The sequence below is a fragment of the Perognathus longimembris genome, chromosome 8 (assembly GCF_023159225.1).
Source record: "Perognathus longimembris pacificus isolate PPM17 chromosome 8, ASM2315922v1, whole genome shotgun sequence".
Lineage (NCBI taxonomy): Eukaryota > Metazoa > Chordata > Mammalia > Rodentia > Heteromyidae > Perognathus > Perognathus longimembris.
In genome coordinates this window covers 45,669,100-45,695,757 of record NC_063168.1, presented here as the reverse complement: position 1 = coordinate 45,695,757, position 26,658 = coordinate 45,669,100, and the positions used below count along the sequence as shown (strand labels likewise).

General features: G+C 39.7%; 1 protein-coding gene across 1 annotated transcript in view; it reads left to right on the top strand.

Annotated features, from left to right (window-relative positions):
- Msh2 (mutS homolog 2) overlaps positions 1-26,278 on the top strand; it is a 53,968-nt gene extending 27,690 nt beyond the window's left edge. The window contains exons 9-16 of the mRNA XM_048352976.1: positions 2,189-2,312; positions 4,194-4,344; positions 11,480-11,577; positions 15,801-16,046; positions 16,907-17,111; positions 19,094-19,341; positions 22,479-22,657; positions 25,706-26,278. Of these exons, the coding sequence (XP_048208933.1) occupies positions 2,189-2,312; positions 4,194-4,344; positions 11,480-11,577; positions 15,801-16,046; positions 16,907-17,111; positions 19,094-19,341; positions 22,479-22,657; positions 25,706-25,876 (1,422 nt within the window). The 3' untranslated portion in view covers positions 25,877-26,278. The remainder of the gene's footprint in view (positions 1-2,188; positions 2,313-4,193; positions 4,345-11,479; positions 11,578-15,800; positions 16,047-16,906; positions 17,112-19,093; positions 19,342-22,478; positions 22,658-25,705) is intronic.
- Positions 26,279-26,658: the final 380 nt, after the last annotated feature.

Sequence of the window (26,658 nt, the reverse complement as noted above, 5' to 3'; positions counted from 1 at the left end):
ATACAGAAAATGGCCAGAAGTGGCGCTGTGGCTCAAGTGGCAGAGTGCTAACCTTGAGCAAAAAGAAGCCAGGGACAGTGCTCAGGCCCTGAGTCCAAGCCCCAGGACTGGCAAAAAATAAAAAATTAAAAAAAAATAGTGTGTTATTATTTTGAAATTCTGTTAACAAGCAACTTTTAAGTCTCATTGCATATTGCTTCCCTTCCCCTAATCCTGGACTCAAACTTGCGATCTTTTTACCTTAACCTGCTATGTGGGGGGTTATAGGTGCATACACCATTGTATCTGACAGCTTTTTCCATTTTAAGATATTACACCAACTTAGTTTTTCATCAGACATAAATGAGTATACACTGGGCTCTGGTGGCTCACATCTGTAATCCTAAGAGGAGGCTGAGGTCTGAGGATCAAGGTTCAAAGTCTTAACCAGGCATGAAAGTCATTGAGACTCTTATCTCCAGTTAACCACCAGAAAACTGGAAGTAGCACTGTAGCTCAAGTGGTAGAGCCAGTTTTGAGCTGAAGAGCTCAAGGACAGTGCCCAGGCCCAGAGTTCAAGCCCCACAACCAAAAATAAATAAATAAATGGGTATATTAATTTCTTGGTAGCCTCACTAGTCTAGTAGTTGTGGTAGTTTTTCTTTTTTTGCTTCGTGTGTACTGGGGTTTGAATTCAGGGACTTAATTATTTAAGCAAGCCCTCAACCACTTGTGAGCCAGCTTCCCCCTGCAATATATAGTTTCTCCCATCTCCCAATCTGTAGCTTCTCCCACCCACTAAACCAGTTCAGGCTTGAACTCATGGCTTTCTATTCTCTGTCTTTTCTATTGAAGGCCTTCTACCACTGACCCACTCCTCTAGTTCTAGCTCTTTTTTCTGGTTAGTTAGAGATAAAGGTTTCTCTGAGGATTTGTGTCGCCAGGCTGGCTAAATTCTCAGATCATAGCCTCCTGAGTATATAGGATTATAGGCATGAGCTGTAGGCACCTGACTTCTTTTTCTCTTAAAAAAAAAAAAAGTATGAATCACTCTCTGTGGCACTGATTAAAAAAATAAATACCCAGCTTCCTCACTTAATAACTGGTATTCTTTTTGTATGAAATAAGTTATTTCAGAAAATAAAATATTAACTGTACATTTTCCTCTTTAAAAAATAGACCTATTCAGAATTTTAAATGTTAACATTTTATATAGTAATGTATATTCTGGTTTAAATATTTTTATTCCTTTTTTTTTACTAGCTTTCTACAATTTGATTTTAATTCCTTATTCCTAATATGGCTCACTCTTGGTGTGTAAAGATGTGCTTTAAGTGGATAATAATTAAGAGCAATTTATCTCAACCTCTTCTACTGAATGTTTTTGTCATCTTGTTTTAGAAAACTGACTCATTCGTAACAGGCTTTTATGTATAATTACCTATTTAATAATTTTAATGCCTTGTACAGATAGACTTTATTCTTTTTAAATGTTCTTTTATACTTTTATTTGTTAACTTTTAATCATTTTTGTTTCAAAAAAGCATTCCTTCTCAATAGTCATTAGACATGGAAAGCTGTTAACATTTGATTTAGTTTTCTGTTTTTATAGTTTTCCTGTTCACTTATGAAGGTTCTTTGATTCTTTTAGTAGGTTGTTTGTATTTATTTATTTATTTATTTATTTAGCCAGTCCTGGGCCTTGGACTCTGGGCCCTCATGAGCACTGTCCCTGGCTTCTTTTTGCTCAAGGCTAGCACTCTGTCACTTGAACCACAGCGCCACTTCTGGCCATTTTCTATGTATGTGGTACTGGGGAATCGAACCTAGGGCTTGATGTATACAAGGCAAGTACTCTTGCCACTAGTTCGTATTGCTAGCCCCTAGTAGGTTGTCTTTATAACAGTTGTATATAATCAGGACTTGTATGTATTTTGTGTATGTTTTCCTATTGTAAATGATTTTTTTTTGCCAGTCCTGGGGCTTGAACTCAGGGCCTGGGTACTGTCCCTGAGCTTCTTTTGTTCAAGGCTAGCATTCTACGACTTTAGCCACTTCCACCCTTTTCTGTTTAGGTGGCGCTGAGGAATCAACCCAGGTCTTCATGCATGCTAGGCAAGCACTATACCATTAAGCCACATTCCCGGCCCTTGCTTCTGATCTTCAGTCATTGTTTATAAAATTAAGTTACTCTTTGCTCTACTTATAGGTGGAGAACCACGAATTTCTTGTAAAACCTTCATTTGATCCTAATCTGACTGAATTAAGAGGAGCAATGAATGACCTAGAAAAGAAGATGCAGTCCACACTAACAAAGGCAGCCCGAGATCTGGGTAAGAGTGGGTCACTGGATGTTTGAACAATTCTTTTGTCTATATAGTAGCCATAATTGTACAAGAATTCCCTTACATACGATCCTAAAGATGATTGCATATACTTAACAAATAGAAATTGAGTGATCCTCAAAGTAACAAATGGTTGATATGTTTTAGTTTTTGACTGGAGTTACTCTGTTGCTTTGAACATTTTTTTTTTTTTTTTTTTTGCCAGTCCTGGGGCTTGAACTCAGGGCCTGAGCACTGTCCCTGGCTTCTTTTTGCTGAAGGCTAGCACTCTGCCACTTGAGCCACAGTGCCACTTCTGGCCTTTTTTTTTCTGTATACGTGGTGCTGAGGAATCGAACCCAGGGCTTCGTGTATACGAGGCGAGCACTCTACCACTAGGCCATATTCTCAGCCTCTGAACATTTTTTTGAGGCATTCTTTTATTCAGATTAGTCTGATTTTGTTTGTTTTTGTTGATTGTGGGGCTTGAACTGAGGCTTAGGTGCTCTCTCTTACTCAAAGCTATTGCTCTACAACTTTGAGCCACAGCTCCACTTGTGGTTTTCTGGTAGTTAATTGGAAACAAGTTTCATGGACTTTCTTTCCTTCTGAGGCTGGCTTTGAACTACAGTCCTCAGATCTCAGCCTCCTGAGTAGCTAGGATTACAGGGGTAAACCACCAGTGCCTGGCTAGTCTGTATTTTTTTTTTTTTTAATTCTTAATTGCTGCATGTATCATTTGTTTGTTTTGCCAGTCCTGGGGCTTGGACTCAGGGTCTGAGCACTGTCCGTGGCTTCTTTTTGCATAAGGCTAGCACTCTACCTCTTGAGCCACAGCACTACTTCTAGCCTTTTCTGTTTATGTGGTGCTGAGGAATTGTACCCAGGGCTTTGTGCATGCCAGGCAAGTACTCTGCCTCTAAACCACATTCCCATCCCTTGCATGAATCTTTTTTTTGTTGTTGCTTTTTTTTTGTTGTTTTTTTTTTGGCCAGTCCTGGGGCCTGGACTCAGGGCCTGAGCACTGTCCCTGGCTTCTTTTTGCTCAAGGCTAGCACTCTGCCACTTGAGCCACAGCGCCACTTCTGGCCATTTTCTGTATATGTGGTGCTAGAGAATTGAACCCAGGGCCTCATGTATAAGAGGCAAGCACTCTTTCCACTAGGCCATATCCCCAGCCCTGCATGAATCTTTTATGGTCCTTTTCCACCATGGTCAAGTGAGATCTGACTTTAATTGTCTGAAACTTCCCTTTCAGTTGCTGTGCTTCAGCAAATAAATTTGTAGGTAGTATTTTTTCTCTTTCTAGGTTGTAGTCTAAAGATCATGTTGATGAGTGAATTATGATAGGCAATAATTATAGAGTCTCAAAAAATCTTAGGGACATAAAATATAGCTGATCATCCATTTTTGCTTTATGAAGTTTTCTGCAGTTAGCAGAAAATGTATCCTAGTTTTCCTGGAATTTCATTGTCAGCCTCAAGCTTTTGTGTAGAAATTGCATTTGGTCATTTAATTCTATACTCTATTTAGCTCCAAGAAATGTCTTTAGTTAAGAAAAGAACCATGCAGAGCTCAAGAGTACATCTTACCCATTTTCACTTGTGTATAACATCTGGCACAGTACATGCTGCCCAGCAGTGACACTTTGCAGCTTTGAATGGGATTACCCAGAAAACAAGTTTTATGCTGTAGATTTTATAGATAACCTTATTTTGTGTAGTTTTCCAGTGAAGTGGGATTTGAATATTTTCTAGTTTAGGTAGTATTAATAATTTCCAGTATGCTGTTATATAATAAAAGTATAGGACTATTAGATTTAATGGTTTTAAATATTTACATTGAAAATGGCTAGATATTTACGGCACACTTATTCTTCTGACCCTGAAGGATTGGACCCTGGCAAACAGATTAAATTGGATTCCAGTGGACAGCTTGGATATTATTTTCGTGTAACCTGCAAGGAAGAAAAAGTCCTTCGTAATAATAAGACCTTTACTACAGTAGATATCCAGAAGAATGGTGTTAAATTTACCAACAGGTTTGCAAATCTTCATGATATTTTTAAGCCTTTCGATAGTTTCATAGATTCTTTAATACGATGTGAATGTTCTATAATGAAAAGGCTTTACCTTATTGTTCATTGATATGAGGCATTAAGTAAGGGCCAAGCTTTATTTTCTTCTTTTTTTTTTTTAAATTTTTTATTATTAATTAAGCAAAAAAAATTTTTTTACAAGGTGTTGTGCAACGAGGGTACAGTTACATAGTAGGGCAGTGTGTACATTTCTTGTGATATCTTACAACCTGTTTTTTCATCCCTTGTCTAGGTCAGGTAGACCCATATGCTATTTACAATGTATCAAGCACATATACAGTGTTCACAGACTTGGTCTCTACTGTCTCTCCTTCTCCCTTTGTTAACAGTCATATATCAGGGAGATCATGCCCCTTTGTTTTCTGTGTTCTAGGCTTGTCTCGCTCAACATTATTTGTTCGAGTTCTGACCATTTCCCTGCGAATAACAATATTTCACCATTCCTAATCGCTATGTAGTATTCCATTGTGTATAAGTACCATATTTTTTGGATCCATTCATCTGTGGAGGGGCATCTGGGTTGTTTCCAAATTTTAGCTATTGTGAATTGTGCCGCAATAAACATGGAAGTACAAATGTCCTTTTGATATCTTGGGTTTTGCTGTTTAGGATAGATGCCTAGGAGTGGTATGGCTGGGTCATAGGGTAGGTCTATATTGAGCTTTTTGAGAAACCTCCATACTGTTCTCCAAAGTGGTTGTACTAATTTGCACTCCCACCAACAATGGAGAAGGGTTCCTCTTTCCCCACAGCCCCTCCAGCATTTGTTGTTTCCTGAGTTCAGAGTATAGGCCATTCTAACTGGGGTGAGGTGGTATCTCAGGGTTGTTTTTATTTGCATTTCCTTTACTACCAGGGATGTTGAGCATTTCCTCATGTGTTTCTTTGCCATTTTTATATCTTCTCTTGTGAAGTCTCTCTTTAGCTCTTTTGCCCATTTCCTAATAGGTTTATTGGGCTTGGAGGGGCTTAGTTTTTTGAGTTCTCTGTAGATGACAGATATCAGGCCTTTGTCTGTTGCTGTGCTGGTAAATATCCTTTCCCATATCGTTGGCTGTCTTTCTATTTTGGTGGCTATGACCTTAGCTGTGCAGAAACTTTTTAATTTGTAGTAGTCCCATTTGTTGAGTCTTTCCCCTATTTGTTGTGCCCCTGGGACTCTATTCAGGAAGTTCCTTCCTGTGCCTATAAGTTCTAGTGTCTTTCCTACTCTGTCCTTCAGTAGTTTCAAGGATTCAGGTCTGATGTTGAGGTCCTTGATCCATTTTGAGTTGATCTTGGTGCATGGTGATAGGCTTGGGTCTACTTTGAGTTTTCTGCATATGGCTGCCCAGTTCTCCCAGCACCAGTAGTTGAAGAGGCTATGTTTATTCCATTGTATGTCTTTAGCTCCTTTGTCGAATATCAGTTGGCTGTAAGAGTGCGGTTTTATTTCTGGGTCTTCAATTCTAATCCACTGGTCTTCCGATCTGTTTTTATACCAATACCATGCTGTTTTTGTTATGATGGCCTTGTAGTAGAGCTTGAAGTCTGGTATGGTGATACCTCCTGCACTATGTTTTTTGCCTAGAATTGCTTTGGCTATTCTAGATTTTTTGCTGTTCCATATGAATTTATGGACTGGTTTCTCTATTTCAGTGAAGAATGTGGCTGGGATTTTGATTGGTATTGCATTGAATTTGTATAACAATTTGGGCAATATGGCCATTTTCACTATATTGATTCTGCCTACCCATGAGCATGGGAGGTCTTTCCATCTCCTTGTGTCTTCTTTGATTGCCCTTATTAGATTTTTGTAGTTTTCATTGAATAGGTCCGTCACGTCCTTGGTTAAGTTGATCCCTAGGTACTTTATTCTTTTTTTGGCTACTGTAAATGGAATTGTTTCCACAATTTCCTTTTCTGTTTGTCTATTGCTGGTGTACAGAAAAGCTGCTGACTTTTGTGGATTGATTTTGTATCCTGCTACTTTGCCAAATTGGTTTATTAGATGTAGGAGTTTGGGTACTGAGTTTTTTGGGTCCTTGAGATATAAGATCATGTCGTCTGCGAATAGGGATAACTTGATTTCTTCCTTGCCGACGTGGATCCCTTTGATGTCCTCCTCTTGCCTTATTGCTATGGCTAGGGATTCCAGCACTATGTTGAACAGAAGTGGGGAGAGTGGGCATCCTTGTCTTGTTCCTGTGTTTAGGGGGAATGATTTAAGTTTCTCTCCATTTAATATGATATTAGCAGTTGGTCTGTTGTATATGGCTTTTATTGTTTTGAGGAATGTTCCATCTATTCCTGTTCTCTCCAAAGCTTTTAATAGGTATGGATGTTGTATTTTGTCGAAGGCTTTTTGGGCATCAACTGAGATAACAATGTGATTCTTGATTTTAGTTCTGTTTATGTGGTGAATTACATTGATTGATTTACGGATGTTGAACCATCCTTGTGACTGAGGGATGAAGCCTACTTGGTCATGATGTATGATATTCTTAATCAGTTTCTGGATCCTGTTAGCTAATATTTTATTGAGAAGCTTTGCATCTGTGTTCATTAGTGATATTGGTCTGTAGTTCTCTTTTTTTGTTGGATCTTTGCCTGGTTTGGGGATGAGTATGATATTAGCTTCATAGAATGAGTTTGGTATTTCTCCCTCCGTTTCTATTTCGCGGAAGAGTTTGAGGAGTATTGGAATTAGCTCCTCACTAAAGGTTTTGTAGAATTCATTGGTGAATCCATCTGGGCCTGGGCTTTTCTTAGTAGGGAGGTTCTTGATTACCTCTTGTATCTCACTGTAAGTTACTGGTTTATTTAGTTGATTTATTTCTTCTTGGTTCAGTTTGGGCAGTTTGTACTTCTCTAAGAATTGATCCATTTCTGTAAAATTATTGTTTTTTGCTGAGTAGAGGTTTTGGAAATAGCTCCTTATGATTGTTTGAATATCGTGTGTGCTTGTCGTAATTTTTCCTGTGGAGTCCCTGATTTTACGAATATGAGTCTATTCTCTTCTTTTTTTTGTGAGTCTTGCAAGGGGCCTGCCAATTTTGTTTATTTTCTCAAAGAACCAGCTTTTAGTCTTATTTATTTGTTGAATGGTCTTTCTATTTTCAATCAGATTTATCTCTTCTTTAATCTTTGTAATCTCTCCCCTCCTAGTCGTTTTAGATTCTGTCATTTCTTGTTTCTCCAGTTGTTTTAGTTTCATCGTGAGGGTATTCACCTGCTCTGCTTCCATTCTTTTAATGTGGGTACTGAGTGCAATGATCTTGCCCCTCAGTACTGCCTTAGCTGTGTCCCATAGGTTTCTTTGTGATGTGTTTTCTTTGTCATTGTGGCTTATGAATTCCTTGATTTCATCTTTAATTTGATCTGTGGCCCAAGTGTTGGATAGCAGCGTGGGGTTTAGCCTCCAAGAGTGTGTATAGGCTCTGTGGTATCCTTTGTTGTTGAGGGTTACCTTTAATCCACTGTGATCAGATATAATACATGGGATGATGTCAATACTTTTGTATTTGCTGAGGTTCTTTGTGTGGGCTATGACGTGGTCTATTTTGGAATATGATCCATGGGCTGCTGAAAAGAAGGTGTATTGGGTCTCTGTAGGGTGGAAGGTTCTATATAGGTCTGTTAGATCCATTTGGGAAATGGTGTTATTTAGGTCCTCAGCTCCCTTACTAATCCTCTGGGTGTTGGATCTGTCTCTTGGAGAGAGAGGAGTATTAAAGTCACCCACTATGATTGTGTTTGCATCTATCTTGCTCTGTAATTCTGTGAGAATTTGTTTGACATATGTCGGGCCTCTTTTGTTCGGTGAGTATACATTTATCACCGTGATGTCTTGATTCTGGATTTTTCCTTGTATTAATATGTAGTGTCCTTCTTTGTCTTTTTGAGTGGACTTTAAAGAGAAGTCCCGCTTGTCTGAGATCAGAATGGCTACACCTGCCGTTTTGGTGGGTGCATTTGCTTGGTAGATCTTGGTCCATCCTTTCATTCGAAGCCTGTTTTTGTCCCTTGCTGTAAGGTGGGTCTCTTGTAGACAGCAGATGTCAACTTTTTGTTTGCGGATCCATTCTGCCAGTCTGCTCCTCTTAATCGGGGAGTTTAAGCCATTTATATTTAAAGAGATCAAGGATAAGGGTGTTTTTTCTCCTTCCATTTTCTTGTTGGGCTGTTTTTTTTTTTTTTTTTTTTTCTTCTTGTCTTTAGTGAGCTGGTCTTTCTGCTGGACTTTGGCTATTGAAGTTTCTTTCTGATTCTGTCTGTGTGTCTTTTACGATCTCTGTTGGGTGGGCTTCCCCTCTTAATATTCGCTGTAGGGCTGGTTTTTTATTCACATACTCCTTTAGCTCCTCTTTGGTGTGGAAAGATCTGGTTCTCCCTTCGAATGTGAACTCCAGTTTCGCTGGATATTTGATCCGAGGTTGTAAATTGTTATAAGTTTGTGTGGATAAGTCGGATGTTATTCGAATCCTCTTCCCATTGAAAAAAGTTTCCTTCTTCGCTTTGGCTGAATTCAGAATTTGCTCTTTAATCTTGAGGTCTGTAGTCTTGAATATTATGTGCCTTGGGGTGGTTTTCCTGGGGTCTGGCCTGCCAGGTGTCCTATAGGCTTCGGTTACCTGGATGGGGTCCCCTGTGAGATTGGGGAAGTTTTCTGCAATAACTTTATTGAGGACATGGTTAAGCCCTCTGCTCTGATATTCGGCTCCTTCTTCTATTCCAATTATGCGCAGATTATATCTCTTGTCTTTGTCCATTAGTTCCTGGATTAATCTTCCCTGAAGCTTCACCTTTTCTTGGAGTGTGGTCATTTTCTGGTTGTTGTCAGCCCAAGCTTTATTTTCATCCAAGAGAGGTTAGTCAGATGTTCCAACACAATTCAAGACTACCTAAAACTTGTTTCTTTTCTTTTTTTTAGCGCTTTCTACTCTGTTTTTTTTTTTTTTTTTGGCCAGTCCTGGGGCTTGAACTCTGCTTGAGCACCGTCCCTGAGCCTTTTTTGTGGTCAAGGCTAGTGCTTTACCACTTGAGCCACAGTGCCTCCAGCTTTTTTGAATAGTTTATTGGGTATAGAGTGTTGTGTCCGTCTGTGTCCCCGCCCCCCCAAAAAAAATCCGTGGGGCTTGAACTCTGGGCCTTGCCACTGTCCCTGAGCTCTTCAGCTCAAGGCTAGTGCTCTGCCCCTTTGAGTCACAGCACCACTTCCAGTTTATTGGAGATAGGAGTCTCACAAGGACTTTTCTATTCCAGCAGGCTTTGAACCAAAGTCCTTAGATCTCCCGAGTAGCTAGGATTACAGGTATGAGCCACTAGTGTCCAGCTTCCACTCAGTCTTTTTTGTTTTTGTTGGTTGTAGAGCTTGAATTCAGGGCCTAGGTGCTGTCCCTGAGTCACTTTGTTCTCAAGGCTAGCTCTCTATTACTTGATCCACAGCGCCACTTCTGGTTTTTGAGTGGTTAATTGGAGATAAGAGTTTCACTGACTTGTCTGCCTGGGCTGGCTTCGAATTGCAACCCTCAGATCTCAGCTTCCTAAGTAGCTAGGATATCAGGTATGAGCCAGTGGCACCCAGCCCACTCTATTTTTATAGGTAGGTGGTGGCCTGAGTTCCTAATTATTGTCTAACTGGATCATACACTTTAGATACTTAATTTCCCTTTCTTTCTTTCTTTTTTTTTTTTGCCAGTCCTGGGCCTTGGACTCAGGGCCTGGGGACTGTCCCTGGTTTCTTTTTGCTCAAGGCTAGCACTCTGCCACTTGAGCCACAGCGCCACTTCTGGCCGTTTTCTGTGTATGTGGTGCTGGGGAATTGAACCCAGGGCCTCATGTATAGGAGGCAAGCACTCTTGCCACTAGGCCATATCTCCAGCCCTTAATTTCCCTTTCTTAAGTATCTCTTTAAATGCTTAATTCTCTTTTCTTCCCTATGTCCATTCTGTGTGTTCCTCTATTTTAATTCCCTTCCTTTGCTACCAGTGATTTTTGTTGTTGTTCTATTCTGGCCTTCCTTAGTTATTTTTTTGATCTTGTTTTATAGGGGTCAGTATAGGAGTTTGAACTCCAGGACTTTGCATTTCCTTGGATAGCATTCTACCACTTGAGCTATGCCTGTAGCCCTGCTTTTTGCTGGTTTATTAGAGATGGAATCTAGTGAACTTTTCTTTCTTACCTGACTGATCTCACCTTCTAAGTAACTATGATTACAAGTGTGAGTTGCTGGTACCTGGCTAGGGAATTTTGGGGGTGGGGTGGGGTGTGGGGGTGGGGGAGAATGCTGCTGCTTCCCCTCCCAAATCTTGAACTCAGAGCCTAGGTACTTAGCCTTTTTGCTTAAGGCTGGTTTTCACCACTTTAGCTACAGCTTCACTTTTAGCTTTTTGCTGGTTAATTAAGGAAAGTCTTACAAATTTTCCCTCTTGGCTAGCTTTGAACCATGATGTTCAGATCTCATCCTCCTAAGTAGCTAGGATTACAGGTGTGAGCACTGTCTTAAATGTAAATTTTATTTTCTCTTGAAATTATTCAATAAGGTTTAGTTTTGAAAGTATTTTCTCTACTTTTAAAACTGTATAAAAGATAGTTGTATTTTGTTTCATGTATAAAAAATAATGCAATAATAGGAAAAAAACAAGTGTTAGAGTGGAGGGAAGGTTCTCCTTTCTAAATGAGGATTCTATTGTATTATACTATAAAAGGCCACAGATCAGAATTTTGACTGTAAGTGACTTTTTCATACTGGAAGATGCATTTCCTTTGTAATTTTTCTTTTTGGATGTACTAGGGTTTAACCTTAGGGCTTTGTATTTACTAGGCCAGTTCCTCTTCTGCTTGAGCTACAAGATCAGAATTTAACCAAGTTGAAGTTGAATAGTCATTTCAGCAAGAATTGTGACAGAATTGCTCTTCCAGACAGCAGAAAATTACAGCTACATGTGTACCTCACAAGTTGCTTATTTTCTGCTTATATTTACATATTAATTATTGTTGTTAGTGTTGGATAGAACAAAAATGTGTTTTGTATAATGCATTTTTATTGACATAGGCAATGTGTTGATATTTTTAGTGATAACATTTTTATTTGCAGTGAACTGTCTTCTTTAAATGAAGAGTATACTAAAAATAAAACTGAATATGAAGAGGCCCAGAATGCCATTGTAAAAGAAATTGTCAATATCTCTTCAGGTAAATTTAATAGAACCAATATATTAAATGTTCTGAATATGATATTGTTTTCGCTAAAAAAAAAAGTAAATAGTGTTTATTCTTGTTTCTGTTTTGAGATAAGGTCTCACTATGTTATACAGGCTAGTCTTGAACTCCTGAATGCAAGTAATTGTCTTGCCCAGTCTCCTGATTGCCACAATTACATGTGCACACACCACTACATGCCATTGTGGTGGTGTTTTTTGTGTTTTTTTTTTTTTTTTAAAGCCGTTCAATGTGGGTTCATAACATTTATGGAAATAATATCACTGAGAAGCAGCAAATATCAGAGGCAAACTATTTCAAATTCTGTGTACCATTTTATAGCAGTTTGATCTAGATCCACAGATGGTGATAGTTTTTCTTATAATTAAAAGGACGGTAGAAATTGGCACTATGTTATTGCCTTTAGTTTGAGATGAATGTATGTCTCAAGTAAGTGATGATGAGTGTGTTAGGCTGAACAGTTTAGACTACCACCATGCATATATTGACTGCACACTTTATTTGTCTTTCAGAACATCCAAGTAATCAAAGTTAGCATCATCTATCATGGGACAGATGACATTCTGTGCAATATGGCCTATGTAGTTTTTGTTTTTCTTTAAGACATAGTCTTGCTATGTAGCCCAGGCTGGCCTGGAATTTGGGTTCTTCTGTTTCACTCAAGTGCTAGGATTAGAGAGTTATGCCATTGTGCTCTTCCTGCCAAAAGCATATTTCATCTGACTGTAAACTTGAAGAAAATTAGATTGGTGGGACATTCCTTGTAAGCTTTGCATTCTTAAAGAATTTTTTGGGTGCTGGTCCTGGGGCTTGAACTCAGGGCCTGAGCACTGTCCCTAAGCTTTTTGCTCAAGGCTTGTACTTTACTGCTTGAGCTATAGCTCCACTTCTGGCTTTTTGGTGGTTAATTGAATAAGGGTCTTGTGACTTCTTGCCTAGGCTGGCTTTGAACTACAGTCCTCAAGATCACAACCTCCTGTGTAGCTAGGATTACAGGTGTTATCCACTAGGCAAATTGTGCATTCTTTCAATATGTTCATATAGTGAGTAGCTATGTTCCTAGTTACTCAGAAGGCTGAGATCTAAGGATTACAGTTTGAAGCCAGCCCCTATAGAAAAGTCTTGTGAGACTCCTGTCTCCAATTTTCTACCAAAAAGCCAGAGGTGGAGCTGTGGCTCAAATGGCAGGGTGCTAGCATTGAATGAAAAAGCCATATGATGGGGCTGGGAATATGGCCTTGTGGCAAGAGTGCTTGCCTCATATACTTGAGGCCCTGGGTTCAATTCCTCAGCACCACATATACAGAAAATGGCCAGAAGGGGCGCTGTGGCTCAAGTGGCAGAGTGCTAGCCTTGAGCAAAAAAGAAGCCAGGGACAGTGCTCAGGCCCTGAGTTCACGGCCTAGGACTGGCCAAAAAACAGCCATATGAGAGATTGAGGCCCTGAATTCAAGCCCCAGTATAGGTGCACATGCTGCATATTGGCATGTAGGCATGCATCCATCCAAATAACGTGCAAAAATCTGGATTGGAGCTGTGGCTCACAAGTGGAGGAGCACACTGAGCAAACACCCCCCCCCCCAAAAAAAAAGACACAAAAAGTTCCTGTCACGAAGCACAAAAAAACCCACAAAAAACACCCCATAAAACAATGTATTCTAGATTTAAGGAGACTTAAAGTCAGGAAAACAAAATTCAGCAGTTGATCATTCCAAGATAGGGAGAAGAGTTGGGAAATTTTTATAGAAGACACTGTTGGGACAAAGTAGGAAGTTTTACTGTGAGATGTAGTATTGGTAATACATAATTCATCCAGGTCCTGGATGTATTAATGGCATCTATTTAAGTAAGAGGCTGTCCTTTATCTCAGCATCTGTATATGGAATTATTTTGAAGTGAGCAGTTACTTCTTAAGAAGCTGTGTGCACTTGCAGTTCTGTAAATTGTTTTGCTGTTGTGCATGTCCTTAGAAAATTAAAACATAATTTAATATATTTTATATACTGGAATTGTGATGAATAGGATTTGTGAAGACTATCTTTTTTTTTTTTTTTAGTTGTAGGGCTTGGGTGCTATCCCTGTGCTCTTTTGTTCAAGGCAAGCACTCCACCACTTTGAGCCACAGCTCCACTTCTGGTTTTTGAGTGGTTAATTGGAGATAAAGAGCCTCACAGGAATTTTATGCCTGGGTTGGCTTCAAACGGTGATCCTTAGACCTCAATCTCCTGAGTAGCTAGGATTATAGGCATGAGCCACAGGTGCCTAGCAAGATTACTTTTCTAACTAAAGTGGGCACTATCAGATAACTAGCATAATACTTTAGCTGAATTATGATCTTGAACCTTGATTGTATTTCCCTGTAAATACTATTTACCCCTGAGTTTTCCTCAAAAAAAAAAAAAACTTGAAATAGGCAGGTATGGTGGCACACACCTGTAATCCTAGCAGTTTAGAGGCAGCGACAGGAGAACGGTGAATTAAGGATAGCCAGAACTGTAAATAACTTGAAGATCAGCTTAAACTACATAGTTTCCTTTATGCTGGAGGACTCCCTCTAGAAATTTCTATGTTGCTCAGGCTGGACTTGAACTCACAGTCCCTCTTGCACACGTGGTTGTATGCCACCACACCTCAACATTACAATTTTAGTTTAACCCAAAAAAGATGGTACTGATAGTATGTCACGTAATGTGAGATGCTAAGGATCGTGTAGTCTCTCAATTAAGGTGCACTTAACTTTTTTTTATAGGGCTGAGAATGTGGCCTAGTGGTAGAGTGCTTGCTTAGCATGCATGAAGACCTGGGTGCTATTCTTCAGTACCACATAAGCAGAAAAAGCTGGAAGTGGAGCTGTGGCTCAAGTGGTAGAGTGCTAGCCTTGGGCAAAAAGAAGCTCAGGGACAGTGCCCAGGCCTTGAGTCCAAGCCCAGGACTGGCAAAACAAACAAATAAGCCTGTTCGTGATACATTAGGAATTGAGTTTTAAAGTAGTTACAAGGGTTAAAGTAATATCAGTGCTATGGGATTTATTTAGCATGTGAAAGACCCTAGGTTTAATTGCCTAGTGCAGTTAATGCACTTTGGAATAAATATAGTAACTATTCCACTAATGTTTAATTAATTCTTAGACATTCCTATTGCTTCATTACAGAGTGATGTGAACCCTTCCTTTCTTTTTTCTTAAATGTTAGATAAAAAAAGGAATACATTTTTAAATTGTGGTCAAACAGTGGGCTTAGCTATGTATATATGTTAATGTTTATTGTGCAAGCGTCAGTTTTATTGGGAACAAGAGAAATCAAAAGCTGCATCCAATTTCCAGTCATTTGATTAGAAACATAATTTTGTATTTTTCTAAAATTAAAACACTTTCCTCTGAATGTCTATGAAGCATTTAACAATCATCTGATAGTCTGTAGGACATGTGAGTCTATTCTGCAAACCACTTTAAACTTGTTAACATGTAGAGTCCGGCACCAGTAGCTCAGGAGGTACTCAGCAGATACTCAGGAGTCCGAGATTGGAGGATTGTGGTTAAGAGCCAGCCTGAGCAGAAAGTCCTTGTGATTCTTCTCTCCAATTAATCACAGAAAAAACGGGAAGTGGTGCTGTAGCTCAAGTGGTAAGAGTGCTAGCCTTGAGCAAAGAGAGCTTAAGGATGGTGCCCAAGCCCAGAGTTCAAGGCCCAGGACTGGCAAAAGCAAAAACATGTAGAATCTCTTCAGGAATTCTGACACTGTTACTGTCTTCACATACTTTGTTTAGTTTTTATCAGGGACCTGTTTTTTGTTTTGTTTTTTTGGTGAGAGGGGTGGAAGTTTAGTGCTGGTCTTGGGGCCTTGGATGCTGTCTCTATGCTTTGTTTCCCCCCCCTCAAGACAGTGCTTAGGCCCTGAGTTCAAGCCCCACAACTGACAAACAAACAAACAAAAACCCCAGCTGGAATCTGAGGTGTGACTCAACTGGTAGAATGCCAGCCATGAGCAAAGAAAGCTAAGTGACAGTGCCCAGGCCCCAAGTTCAAGCCCCAGTACCTGCACAAAATGAATGAATGAACGAACAAATAAATAAATATGCATAAATTAAGAAATTGGTTTTCATTTTTCAGATGGGTGGATGGTTGAATTTTTCCTTACAGCTTCTATCTACTTGTTCTTCACTTTTTGTGTACATTTTCTGTTTTTATCCTTATACAGGTTATATAGAACCAATGCAAACACTTAATGATGTACTAGCTCAGTTAGATGCTGTTGTCAGCTTTGCTCATGTGTCAAATGCAGCACCTATTCCGTATGTCCGACCAGATATTTTGGAGAAAGGACAAGGAAGAATTGTATTGAAAGGATCCAGACATGCTTGTGTTGAAGTTCAAGATGAAGTTGCATTTATTCCTAACGATGTACGCTTTGATAAGGAAAAACAGACGTTCCACATCATTACTGGTAATACAAATAAAATCCAGAAAACATACATAGAGAGCCTTTTTTTCCTTCCCTTAAAAAAATTGAAATAGGAATATGTTTTAAACTGATGAAAACGTCCCAGGCCTTGGCATTAGAAAAAGAGTATGTTATTTATTCTGTTTGGTAGTATATGCGTGTTTGGCTTAGAAAGGACATTGCTGCTTAAAGAGATCTATTAGAGTTCTACCTGAACCTTTTATTTCAGGGGTTCAGAGCATTTAGAAATAAACATGCTTATGCTCAAAGCTTACTAAAGGTAGTCCTTTAAGTAGTGAGGTCATTGAAAGCCAAGCAGAACCTGTCAGAGGAATCTCAGCTTAAGGTAGTAATTCTTTTAAGACAATTCTTCATGTGAGAAAAAAAAAAGTAGCCTTGTAGCATATCTTGGGAGTTTGAGAGATCGTAAGGATTTTCAAAAACAGTGGGATTCATCTTAGGACAAATACATTTGGGAAGTAGTTAAGATTATATTCTATTTCCTCAAATTGGTTTCTTATTTAACCTGTTCCTGAGGAATAAATTGTCTATTTGCTAAAGGAAGGGACATGTCTTATTAGTGTGGGTTATTAACTTGAAGGTATCTCTGATCCATGGGGATAAATGTATGATCTTTCTAAGACAAATTACAAATGGAGTTATTTTTCTGAAAAAATAAGAATTGATCGGGGGTAGCATGGACAGTATTTTGCTTGTCTATCTCTTTGTGTGTCTTCTAGTTCTGCTTCTCATTGTGTTGTCATTGTGATTTAGGTGATAATTACTGGTACACAATTTAGGACTACGTACTAGTAGCAGAAAGAAATTAATAATCTTGTTTGTTGATAAAATTTGTTTTATAGGCCCCAATATGGGAGGTAAATCAACATATATCCGCCAGACTGGGGTAATAGTACTCATGGCTCAAATTGGGTGTTTTGTGCCCTGTGAGTCAGCAAAAATATCCATTGTAGACTGTATTTTGGCTCGAGTTGGGGCTGGCGACAGTCAGTTGAAAGGAGTCTCCACATTTATGGCTGAAATGCTAGAAACTGCTTCTATCCTCAGGTAAGTTTTTGTCAGTTCCCTGAAAATTGAAAAGACATGTCCCCATCTCATGAGCAGTATGTTAGCAGGGTCCTCCATCAAACACTTAGGGACATTCATTACAGGCATACTCTTGATAGATATCTGAGGATCATGGACATGAAGCCAGCCTGAAAAGTTTGTGAGGTTCTTGTCTCCACGTAACCACCAGAATGCCAGAAGTGGATATGTGGCTCAAGTGGTTAGTCCCAGGCTAGCAAAAAAGCCAAGCTGGAGTGTGAGGTCCTTATTTCAAGCCCCACGCCCAGTAGGACAGTTTGTGGTCATCCAGCTATAGTCAAGGCTGTATAGAAAGTCAGTCCCTGCTGTCATCAGTGGCTCACACTTGTAATCCTAGCTACTCAGGAGGCTGATATGTGAGGATCAAGGTTCAAGGCCAGCCCAGGCAAGAAAAGTCCCTGTGAGACTTAATCTCCATTTTAACCACTCAAAAACCCAAAGTGATACTGTGGCTTAAGTGGTAGAGTGCTAGCCTTGAGCACAGGGAGGCTCAGGCTCAGGCTCAGAGCTTAGGCCCTGAGTTCAAGCCCCACAACTGACTTAAAAAAAAAAAAAGCCTGGCACTGTTGGCTCACACCTGTAATCCTAGCTACTCAGGAGGCCGAGGATTGTGGTTCAAAGTCAGCCTGAGCAGAAAAGTCCATGAGACTCATTTCCAATTAACTACCAGAAAACCAGAAGTGGAGCTGTGGCTTAGGGTGGTAGAGTGCTAACCTTGAGCAAAAGAGCTCAGGAACAGCACCCAGACCCTGAGTTCAAGCCCCACAACCAACAACAACAGCAACAAAACCAACTCCTTTTCTTATATTCAATATAGAGTATCTGTCTGGGAGTGTGGCTTTGTGATAGAGTGCTTGCCTAGCATGCATGACCCTAGGTTTGATTCCTCAGTACCACATAAACAGAAAAGGCTGGAAGTAGTGCTGTGGCTCAAGTGGTAAGAGTGCTATCCTTCAGCAAAAGAAGTTCAAGGATAGTGCCCAAGCCCTGAGTTCAAGCCCCAGGACTGGCCAAAAAAAAAAAAAAAAAAAAAAAAAGTGGTAATATCTCCTTATTGATGGAGCTGTGGGAGGCACTCAGTTGACTATCACCAGCCATGTATGTGCGTGCGTGTCTATGCTATCATACCCTGACCTTGTAATCTTTGTGGGTTTTTTGGTTTTTTTTTTTTTTTTGCTCTTCTTGTTTTGAATTTTCTTTCTTTTGTTCTGGTACTGAGGCTTGAATTTAGGGCCTGGGAGCTGTCCCTGAGCTTGTTTGCTCCAAGCTAACACTCTACTCTTTGTGCCACAGCTCCACTTAGAAATCTCCTCACAGCTCAGCCTCCTGAGTTATTAGGATTACAAGTATGAGCCACTGGCACTCAGCTTTTTTTTTTTTTTTTTTTTAAATCTTGACTGACTAGTATAAAATGAGTGATAGCTACCGTAATTGGAAATCTTTTTCTAGGTTGTGTTGGCCTGGGTGTTGTCTCTGAATTTTTTTATTTTTATTTTATTTATTTATTTTTTGGTCAGTCCTGGGGCTTGAACTCAGGGCCTGAGCACTGTCCCTGGCTTCTTTTTGCTCAAGGCTAGCACTCTGCCACTTGAGCCACAGCGCCACCTCTGGTCATTTTCTATATATGTGGTGCTGGGGACTCGAACCCAGGGCTTCATGTATATGAGGCAAGCGCTCTTGCCACTAGGCCATATTCCCAGCCCTTGTCCCTGAATTCTTTTGCTCAAGGCCTAGTGTTCTACCACTTTGAGCCAAAGCCCCACTTCTGGTTAATTGGAGATAAGAGTCTCATGACTTTCCTGCCCAGACTGAGGACTGACTACAGCATTCCTCAGATCTCAGCCTCTTGAGTAGCACTACAGACATGACCCATCAGTACCCAGCTGGAAATTCTTTGATTGTTACTACTTTAATAAGAAAAAAAATGTCATTGTATGCTTTAGGTCTGCAACCAAAGATTCTTTAATAATCATAGATGAATTGGGAAGAGGAACCTCTACTTATGATGGCTTTGGCTTGGCCTGGGCTATATCAGAGTACATTGCAACAAAGATTGGTGCTTTTTGTATGTTTGCAACCCATTTCCATGAACTTACTGCATTGGCCAATCAGATACCAACTGTGAATAATCTGCATGTTACAGCATTAACCACTGAAGAGAACTTAACAATGCTTTATCAGGTGAAGAAAGGTAAGTGTATATCACTGGTATATAAATTCAGAAAGTAATCATGGGAAACTAACTACGTTTGAAGTATAATTAATTGCCTTATTTTTTCTGAGTTAGTATCAGTCACTGTTGTTATTTATTTATTTATTAATTATTTTTTGCCAGTCCTGGGCCTTGAACTCAGGGACTGAGCACCGTCCCTGACTTTTTTTTGCTCAAGACTAGCACTCTGCCACTAGAGCCACAGTGCCACTTCTGTCCATTTTCTATATATGTGGTGCTGAGGAATCGAATCCAGGGCTTCATGTATACGAGGCAAGCACTCTTACCACTAGGCCATATTCCCAGTCCCCACCCAGTTTTTAATAGGCCACATGTATTCCGATTAACCTGAGTAGGGACAAGAGTATTGGATATTATATTTGGTCTCATATTAGAACTACTCTTAGAAAGGATGTTTAAATATCCCCACTGAAGGATATACTTATCTTGTTTCATGTGATATTAGTTTTTAGGAAATAGTGTGCTTTGAAATTCCAGTTATAAATAAGAGATATATATTTATATTTATTTTTTATTTTATTTATTTATTTTTTTGGCCAGTCCTGGGCCTTGGACTCAGGGCCTGAGCACTGTCCCTGGCTTCTTTTTGCTCAAGGTTAGCACTCTGCCACTTGAGCCACAGCATCCCTTCTGGCCATTTTCTGTATATGTGGTGCTGGGGAATTGAACCCAGGGCCTCATGTATACGAGGCAAGCACTCTTGCCACTAGGCCATATCCCCAGCCCATAAATAAGATATTTTAATAAAATGTATTTTGTAGTTGGGCATGGTGGTACACAAGAGCATGAGGCTACGTAATGAAACCCTGTCTCAAAAATCATTGTAATTATCTAATTGTGTTTTAACTGTTGTGTTAAAGAAACATGTTCATTCAAATCTCTTAGCTCTATATATCATTAGTAATTACCTGTATTAGTAATGACCTGTTAGTATATCATTCTTTTGGAAAAGCTTGTTGTTTGTGGGTTGAGCATTTATGGAGTTGTGAGATTTAACACACTGTGAGATTTTATAAATTTTCTTTTTTTTAATACTATATGGATTGATTTTACCAGTCCTCAAAATAACTTTCTAGATTTCTGATATCCTATGAATACATTTATTTTTCTGTGTCATTTGGCAAACAGTCTTGATTCTTTTCATTTATGCTTCAGTGGAGTTACTGTACTTGCATTATTGTTATACAATAGATATTTATAGTGGACCTGGCAGTTAACATCATGTTCTCTTTTATTTTGCTCACATTTGATATTCTACCTCTAGCTATACCTACAGCACATCCGTTTGCTGGTTAGTTTTAGATAAGGGTGTCTCATAGGCTTGCTTTTCTGTCTTGGCTATCTTGGAACCTCAGTTCTCAGTGCTCAGCCTCCTGAGATGCTAGATTACAGGCATGAGCCACTGGTGTCTAACTGGACACACACACACACACACACACACACAGACACACACACACACACACACACACACACACACTTTGGTTCCAGTCCTGGGGCTTGAACTCAGGACCTGGGTGTTGTCCCTGAGATACTTTGCTTGAAGCTAGTGCTGTACACTTGAATCATAGCATTTTGGTGGCTCATTGGAGATAAGAGTCTCATGATATTCCTGCCTGGGCTGGCTTCAAACTGGGATCCACAGCCTTCTGAGTAGGATTACAGGCGTGAGCCACCAGCACCAGCTAGCTTCATATAATGTCCAAATGAAGTAAGGAGAAGATAGAAATAAATTCAACCTTCATTCTGGATGTGTATTAGGTATTTGCTTCTACTTTATTTTTGTTTGCCTCTCTTACTTATGCAAAGTGTCCAGAATAAATGATATAATAACTAGGCCAAGAGTTTTTGTGTTGGCCAAGACCAGGGTCTTAACATAAAGCTCCACACTTGCTCACTTGGAAGCTACGCTTCCAGCCTGGCTTTTTGCTAGTTGTTTTGGGAATGGAGTCTAGCATACTTTTCTGCCAGGGCTGGTTTTAAGCCTTGATTGTCCAGATCTTAGTCTTTGGGTAGCAAGGACTACGCATGAGTCACTGGAACCAAACTCCAATTTTTGTCTGTCTGTCTGTCTATCTGTCTAATTTTACAGTTATTTAGGCTTAGGCTCTAACTCCAGGGGCAGAATATTTGCCCAGCATGTGCCAAGCTCTGAGTTTCAATCCCCATTTCCCCAAGGGAAAAAAATTACTGATAGGGCTATAGTTTTCCAATTAACTTGTATATTTATTTAGTGTAAAGTTCACTGGAAAGGAAACCCACCACATGGTTCAGGCAGGGAAGAGTTTATTGGGGGAGAGCAAACTGCCAGCCCACACAAGATGGAGGCATGGGGAGACCAAGGGAAGAGAGAGAGAGTAAGAGAGAAAAGGCAAGAGATCAGGGACTTGTGTTGAGCTGGATTGTATAGGGAAAAGCCGGAGGTATGGCCAGGTGGATTGGATGTGACCTCAGAGAAGGGGGAAGTAACTGCCTCCGGGTGTGCCAATTACCTAGGTAATGCAGGTACTAGGTACAGACTTAAACAGGTGAGGGGCATTTGCATGGAGCCTTCCTGGGGTTGGACCTTACACTTAAATAAGGCAATAAAGAAATAAAAATGAATTAATTCCTACTTTCTAGTTCTTTAGAATATAGTTGGGCAGGTAAGAATAATGAATGTGTTTTACAGTGTTTATACATCAACTGTAAAAACAGAAATAAAGACAAGCCATTTCATTTATAAACTTACTCATTAATTTGATTCCAAAATTTGGTTGTCATTTATTAGCAGTAGTTCAGACACAGAATGAGATTATATATAAGAACAATAAACAATTTATCCTGGGAAAATATGTTAAATTCCTTAAACTGTTGTAAATTCTTTTTGTGCTGATTTTGAGCAGCCATCTCTAGAGAATTGTATTAGTAAATTATATTAGTAGATCTAGTGGGTAGACCATTCACTTAGTTAATTAAATGCTACTCGTAATTAGTGACACATACAAATAATACTTTTTTTGTCTTGGTATTTTAATTTCTGCTTCATAAAATCAGAAAACTGCATTTACATAAAGCTGTCTCTTTCTCCATTCTCTTCCTCATATCATTTTCTGTAGGTGTCTGTGACCAAAGTTTTGGGATTCATGTTGCAGAACTTGCTAATTTCCCCAAGCATGTAATAGAGTGTGCCAAACAAAAAGCCCTGGAACTTGAGGAGTTCCAGAATATAGGAACTTCACCACAAGGACGTGGTGGAATGGAACCCGCAGCAAAGAAGTGCTATCTGGAAAGAGAGGTGTGTCAGTTTGCTTTATAATTATTTCATAACCTCTGTGTTGTTATGTAAACCAAGTAACCAAGAGATGAGTTGTTACTTATTTTGCCTATGATTCTAGTGTTTATTTTTTTACTCATGCTTATTGGCTTTCATTTATATCTCTTTGCATGGCCAATGATTCATCTTGTTTATTTTGATTTCTGTATTGGTGGGGCACAGCTTATCGTGCACAAGACTCTGGGTTCAGTTCTGTCCTAAAAAATACAAATTTCAGGTACCATATTGGGATAAAGGAATATTAATGAAGCTTTAAACTTATTCAGAGGAGGGCTTGGGACCTAATTTGAGGGCAGAGTACTTGCATAGCCTGTGTGAGGCACAGATTTCAATTTCCAGTTCCCCAAAGGGAAAATACTCACATGGGCTATGGTTTTCCAGTTAATTTTTTTGGGGAGGGGGGCGGGGCAGTCCTGAGGCTTGAACTCTGGGCCTGGGCATTGTCCCTGAGCTTTTGTGCTCCAGGCTAGTGTTCTACTACTTGAGCTACAGTTCCACTTTTAGCTTTTTATGTAGTTTAGTGGAGATAAAAGACTTTCACAGACTTCAATGCCTAGGCTGGTTTCAAACCACCATCCTCAGATCACAGTCCTCCAAGTAGCTAGGATTATAGGGGTGAGCTACTAGGACCCAGCTAAATTGCCTTTTTACTTAGGTATAAAGTACTAACACAGAAATGAAGAAGAAATAATTTCCTACCTTACAGGGGTCTAGAATATATTTGGACAGATAAGCATAATACATTTGCCTGGCGCTGGTGGCTCATGCCTGTAATCGTAGCTATCTTTTAGGAGGCTGAGATCTGAGGATCGAAGTTCAAAGCCAGCCTGGGCAGGAAAGTCCATGAGACCCGTACCTCCAATTAACCACTAGAAAACCATAAGTGGTGCCATGGCTCAAGTGATAGAGCATTAGCCTTGAGCTGAAGAGCTAAGGGACAGTACCCAGGCCCAGAGTGCAAGCCCTACAATCTACCACACACACAAAAGGAATAATGTATGTATTTAGGGTATAAAGTGGTATATGACATGTTTATTAAAGAACGCTATTTGTGGACAGGGTGCTTGTTATTGGTCAAATTTAGATGTTCACACAGCATAGAAGGTACAACACATGCTTAAATTTTTAAAGGCTTTCTTATTAATAATAAAGAGAAAAGAATCTTAATGTACTGATCCTGGCAACATGAACTGTTAGCATACCTTGTGAGGGTTTTTATGCGTTATAATTTCCTTGGCTCTTACCCAGTGACCGTTTCTCTCTCTCTCTCTCTCTCTCTCTCTCTCTCTCTCTCTCTCTCTCTCTCTCTCTCTCTCTCTCTCTCTCTTCTCTTCTTTCCCTCTCTCCCCATCCTTCTCTCTCCTCTCTCTCCCCTCTCCCCCTCCCCCTTCTCTCCTCTCTCCCCCCTCTTCCTCTCTCCCCCTCTCTCCCTCTCCCCCCTTCCCCCCTCCTCCTCACTCCTCTCTCCCCCTCCTCCTTTTCTCTCCTCCCCCATCTCTCCTCCCTCTCCCCCCTCTCCCCCCCTCCTCTCTCCTCTCCTCTCTTCGTCTCCCTCTCTCCCCTTCCCCTCCTCCTCCCTCCTCTATCCTCTCTCCTTCCTTCCCTCTCCTTTCTCTGTCGTGGGGCTTGAACTCAGGGCCTGGACACTGTCCCTGAGCTGCTTTTGCTCAAGGCTAGCACTCTACCACATGAGCCAAAAATGTCATTTCTGGCCTTTTCTGTTTATTTGACACTAAGGAATTGAACCCAGGGCTTCCTGCATGCTAGGCAAACACTCTACCACTAAGCCACATTTCCAGCCCTAAAAGGATAGATGGTTGCTGTACAAACAAGAGAAGTACATCCTGACTTGCTAATACCTTTAAATATGGAAAGTTGTCATGAAATGTTTTTTTAAAAATCAGCAATTCAGTATAGCAGACCCATAGCTCTTTGGGGTTAGATTTTTATGTAATCTCTGATTTCCAGTTACAACAAAAGTCATAGTCCATCTTGGTAAGTTTTAAAGCTAAAGGAAACAAATACATAACTATTGATATTAGTCTAGATTTATCTTTATATCTAAACAAAAGGTATACTTGCTTTTTAATAGACAAGTATCTCTTTATTGTATCCATTGGGTATCTACCCTTTATGTATAAGATATTTACTATCTGTTGATTCACTTGAATGCAAAGCAGACTATTTTTGCTTCATATGCATTAATAAACATTTAGATAGTACTTATTCTTTGTCAAAAACTGTTCTAAACCATGTACACTTATCAACTCTTAAGTCTCTGACAAATATGTCAAGTTGATAATATTATCACCATTGTGTAGATAAATAATGTGTGGAATTTGCCCACTGGTCACATAGCAAGTAATAACCATGTCCTTTAGAACAAGGACATTACTGAGCAGTGTGTATGTGTGTGTGTGTGTGTGTGTGTGATTTTCAGGGACTGTTTATGCCTTACAATATTCTTTGTAAACCTTTCGTTTGTCTCCAGAGGATTAAATTTATATACCAATTATAGAAAAAGAATTTGAGAACTACTAATATTTCAACTCCTTTGTCATTAGCAAAACCTGTAAATAAATTTATAAATGTCATTTTAATGATGTGCTCTGAAAAAATCCATAGCAGCTGTTGCCTTTCCCATGTATTCTAGACATGTGTACTTATAATAACAAAAAAGTTAGGCAAACTGGATTCTGGGGGCTCACACCTGTAATCCTAGCTGCTCAAGAGACTGAGATCTAGAGGATTTGGGCTCAAAGCTAGCCCAGGCAGAAAAGCCCACTAGACTCCAAAAAGCCAGGCTGGAGGGAGGTGTGGGTGAAGCAGCTGGTCAGGCAAGCAATCTGAGAAAGAAGCTCAAGGTTCTGAGTTCAAAACCTAGTACTTCCCTTTCCCCCAACAAAAAGTTTAATTGTTAGGCAGCATATTTAAATTGAAATATAAAGAAAAAATTCTTTTTTTATGACTATTTTTTTATGACTATTGGAATATTTACATGTTTTTCAGCAAGGTGAAAAAATTATCCAGGAGTTTCTATCCAAGGTGAAACAAGTGCCTTTTACTGAAATGTCAGAAGAAAACATCAAAATAAAGCTAAAACAGATGAAAGCTGAGTTGATAGCAAAGAATAACAGCTTTGTAAATGAACTCATTTCGCGAATAAAGCTTACTACATGAGAAAACGGAGGAGTGAGGGTGATACGAATAAGCTACTGTCTGCAATGCTTTTGTATTTTATACTAACACCTTTTCCATAATGTTCACTATCAATGCCCTGGGATGATATCTTAATAGACTATTTAGTAATATTTTGTCTGAGTCCAATTTCAAAGATCTTTATTTTGAGAACTGAAAAGTATTTAAGTGGATATGGGCAATAGTAAACAATATGCTGAATTTTATAAATAAAACCATGTGCTAATGGAAATTTGAGATGTATTGTATTTCTTTGCCATCTGACTTTGTCCTAACTTGTTCTAATAAATACTAAGTCCCCAAGGACCTCTTAAAAGTAAGGAATATGCCAGTGGCTCATGCATGTAATCCTAGCTACTTAGGAGGCTGAGATCTGAGAGTAACGATTTGAAGCCAGCCTGGGTAAGAAAGCCTGTGAGACGCTTATCTCCAGTTGTTCACCAAAAAGCTGGAAGTGGACCTGAGCTCAAGTGGTAGAATACTGGCCTTGAACCCAAAAGCACAATGACTGCCCAGGCACTGAGTGCCTAGGTTCAGCACAAAAACCAAAAAACCCTAAAGAATATTGCTAGGTGTTGGTGACTTAGGCCTATAAGCATCCTTGCTACTCAGGCAGCTGAGATCTGAGGATCCCAGTTTGAGGCCTGTCTGGCCAAGCAAATGCAAGAGACTCAGCCAACCAGCAAAATGCCAGAAGTGGAGGTCTGGCTCAAGTGGTAGAGAAGAAAAGGCAAAACCAAGAGTTTGTGGCCCTGATTCAAGGC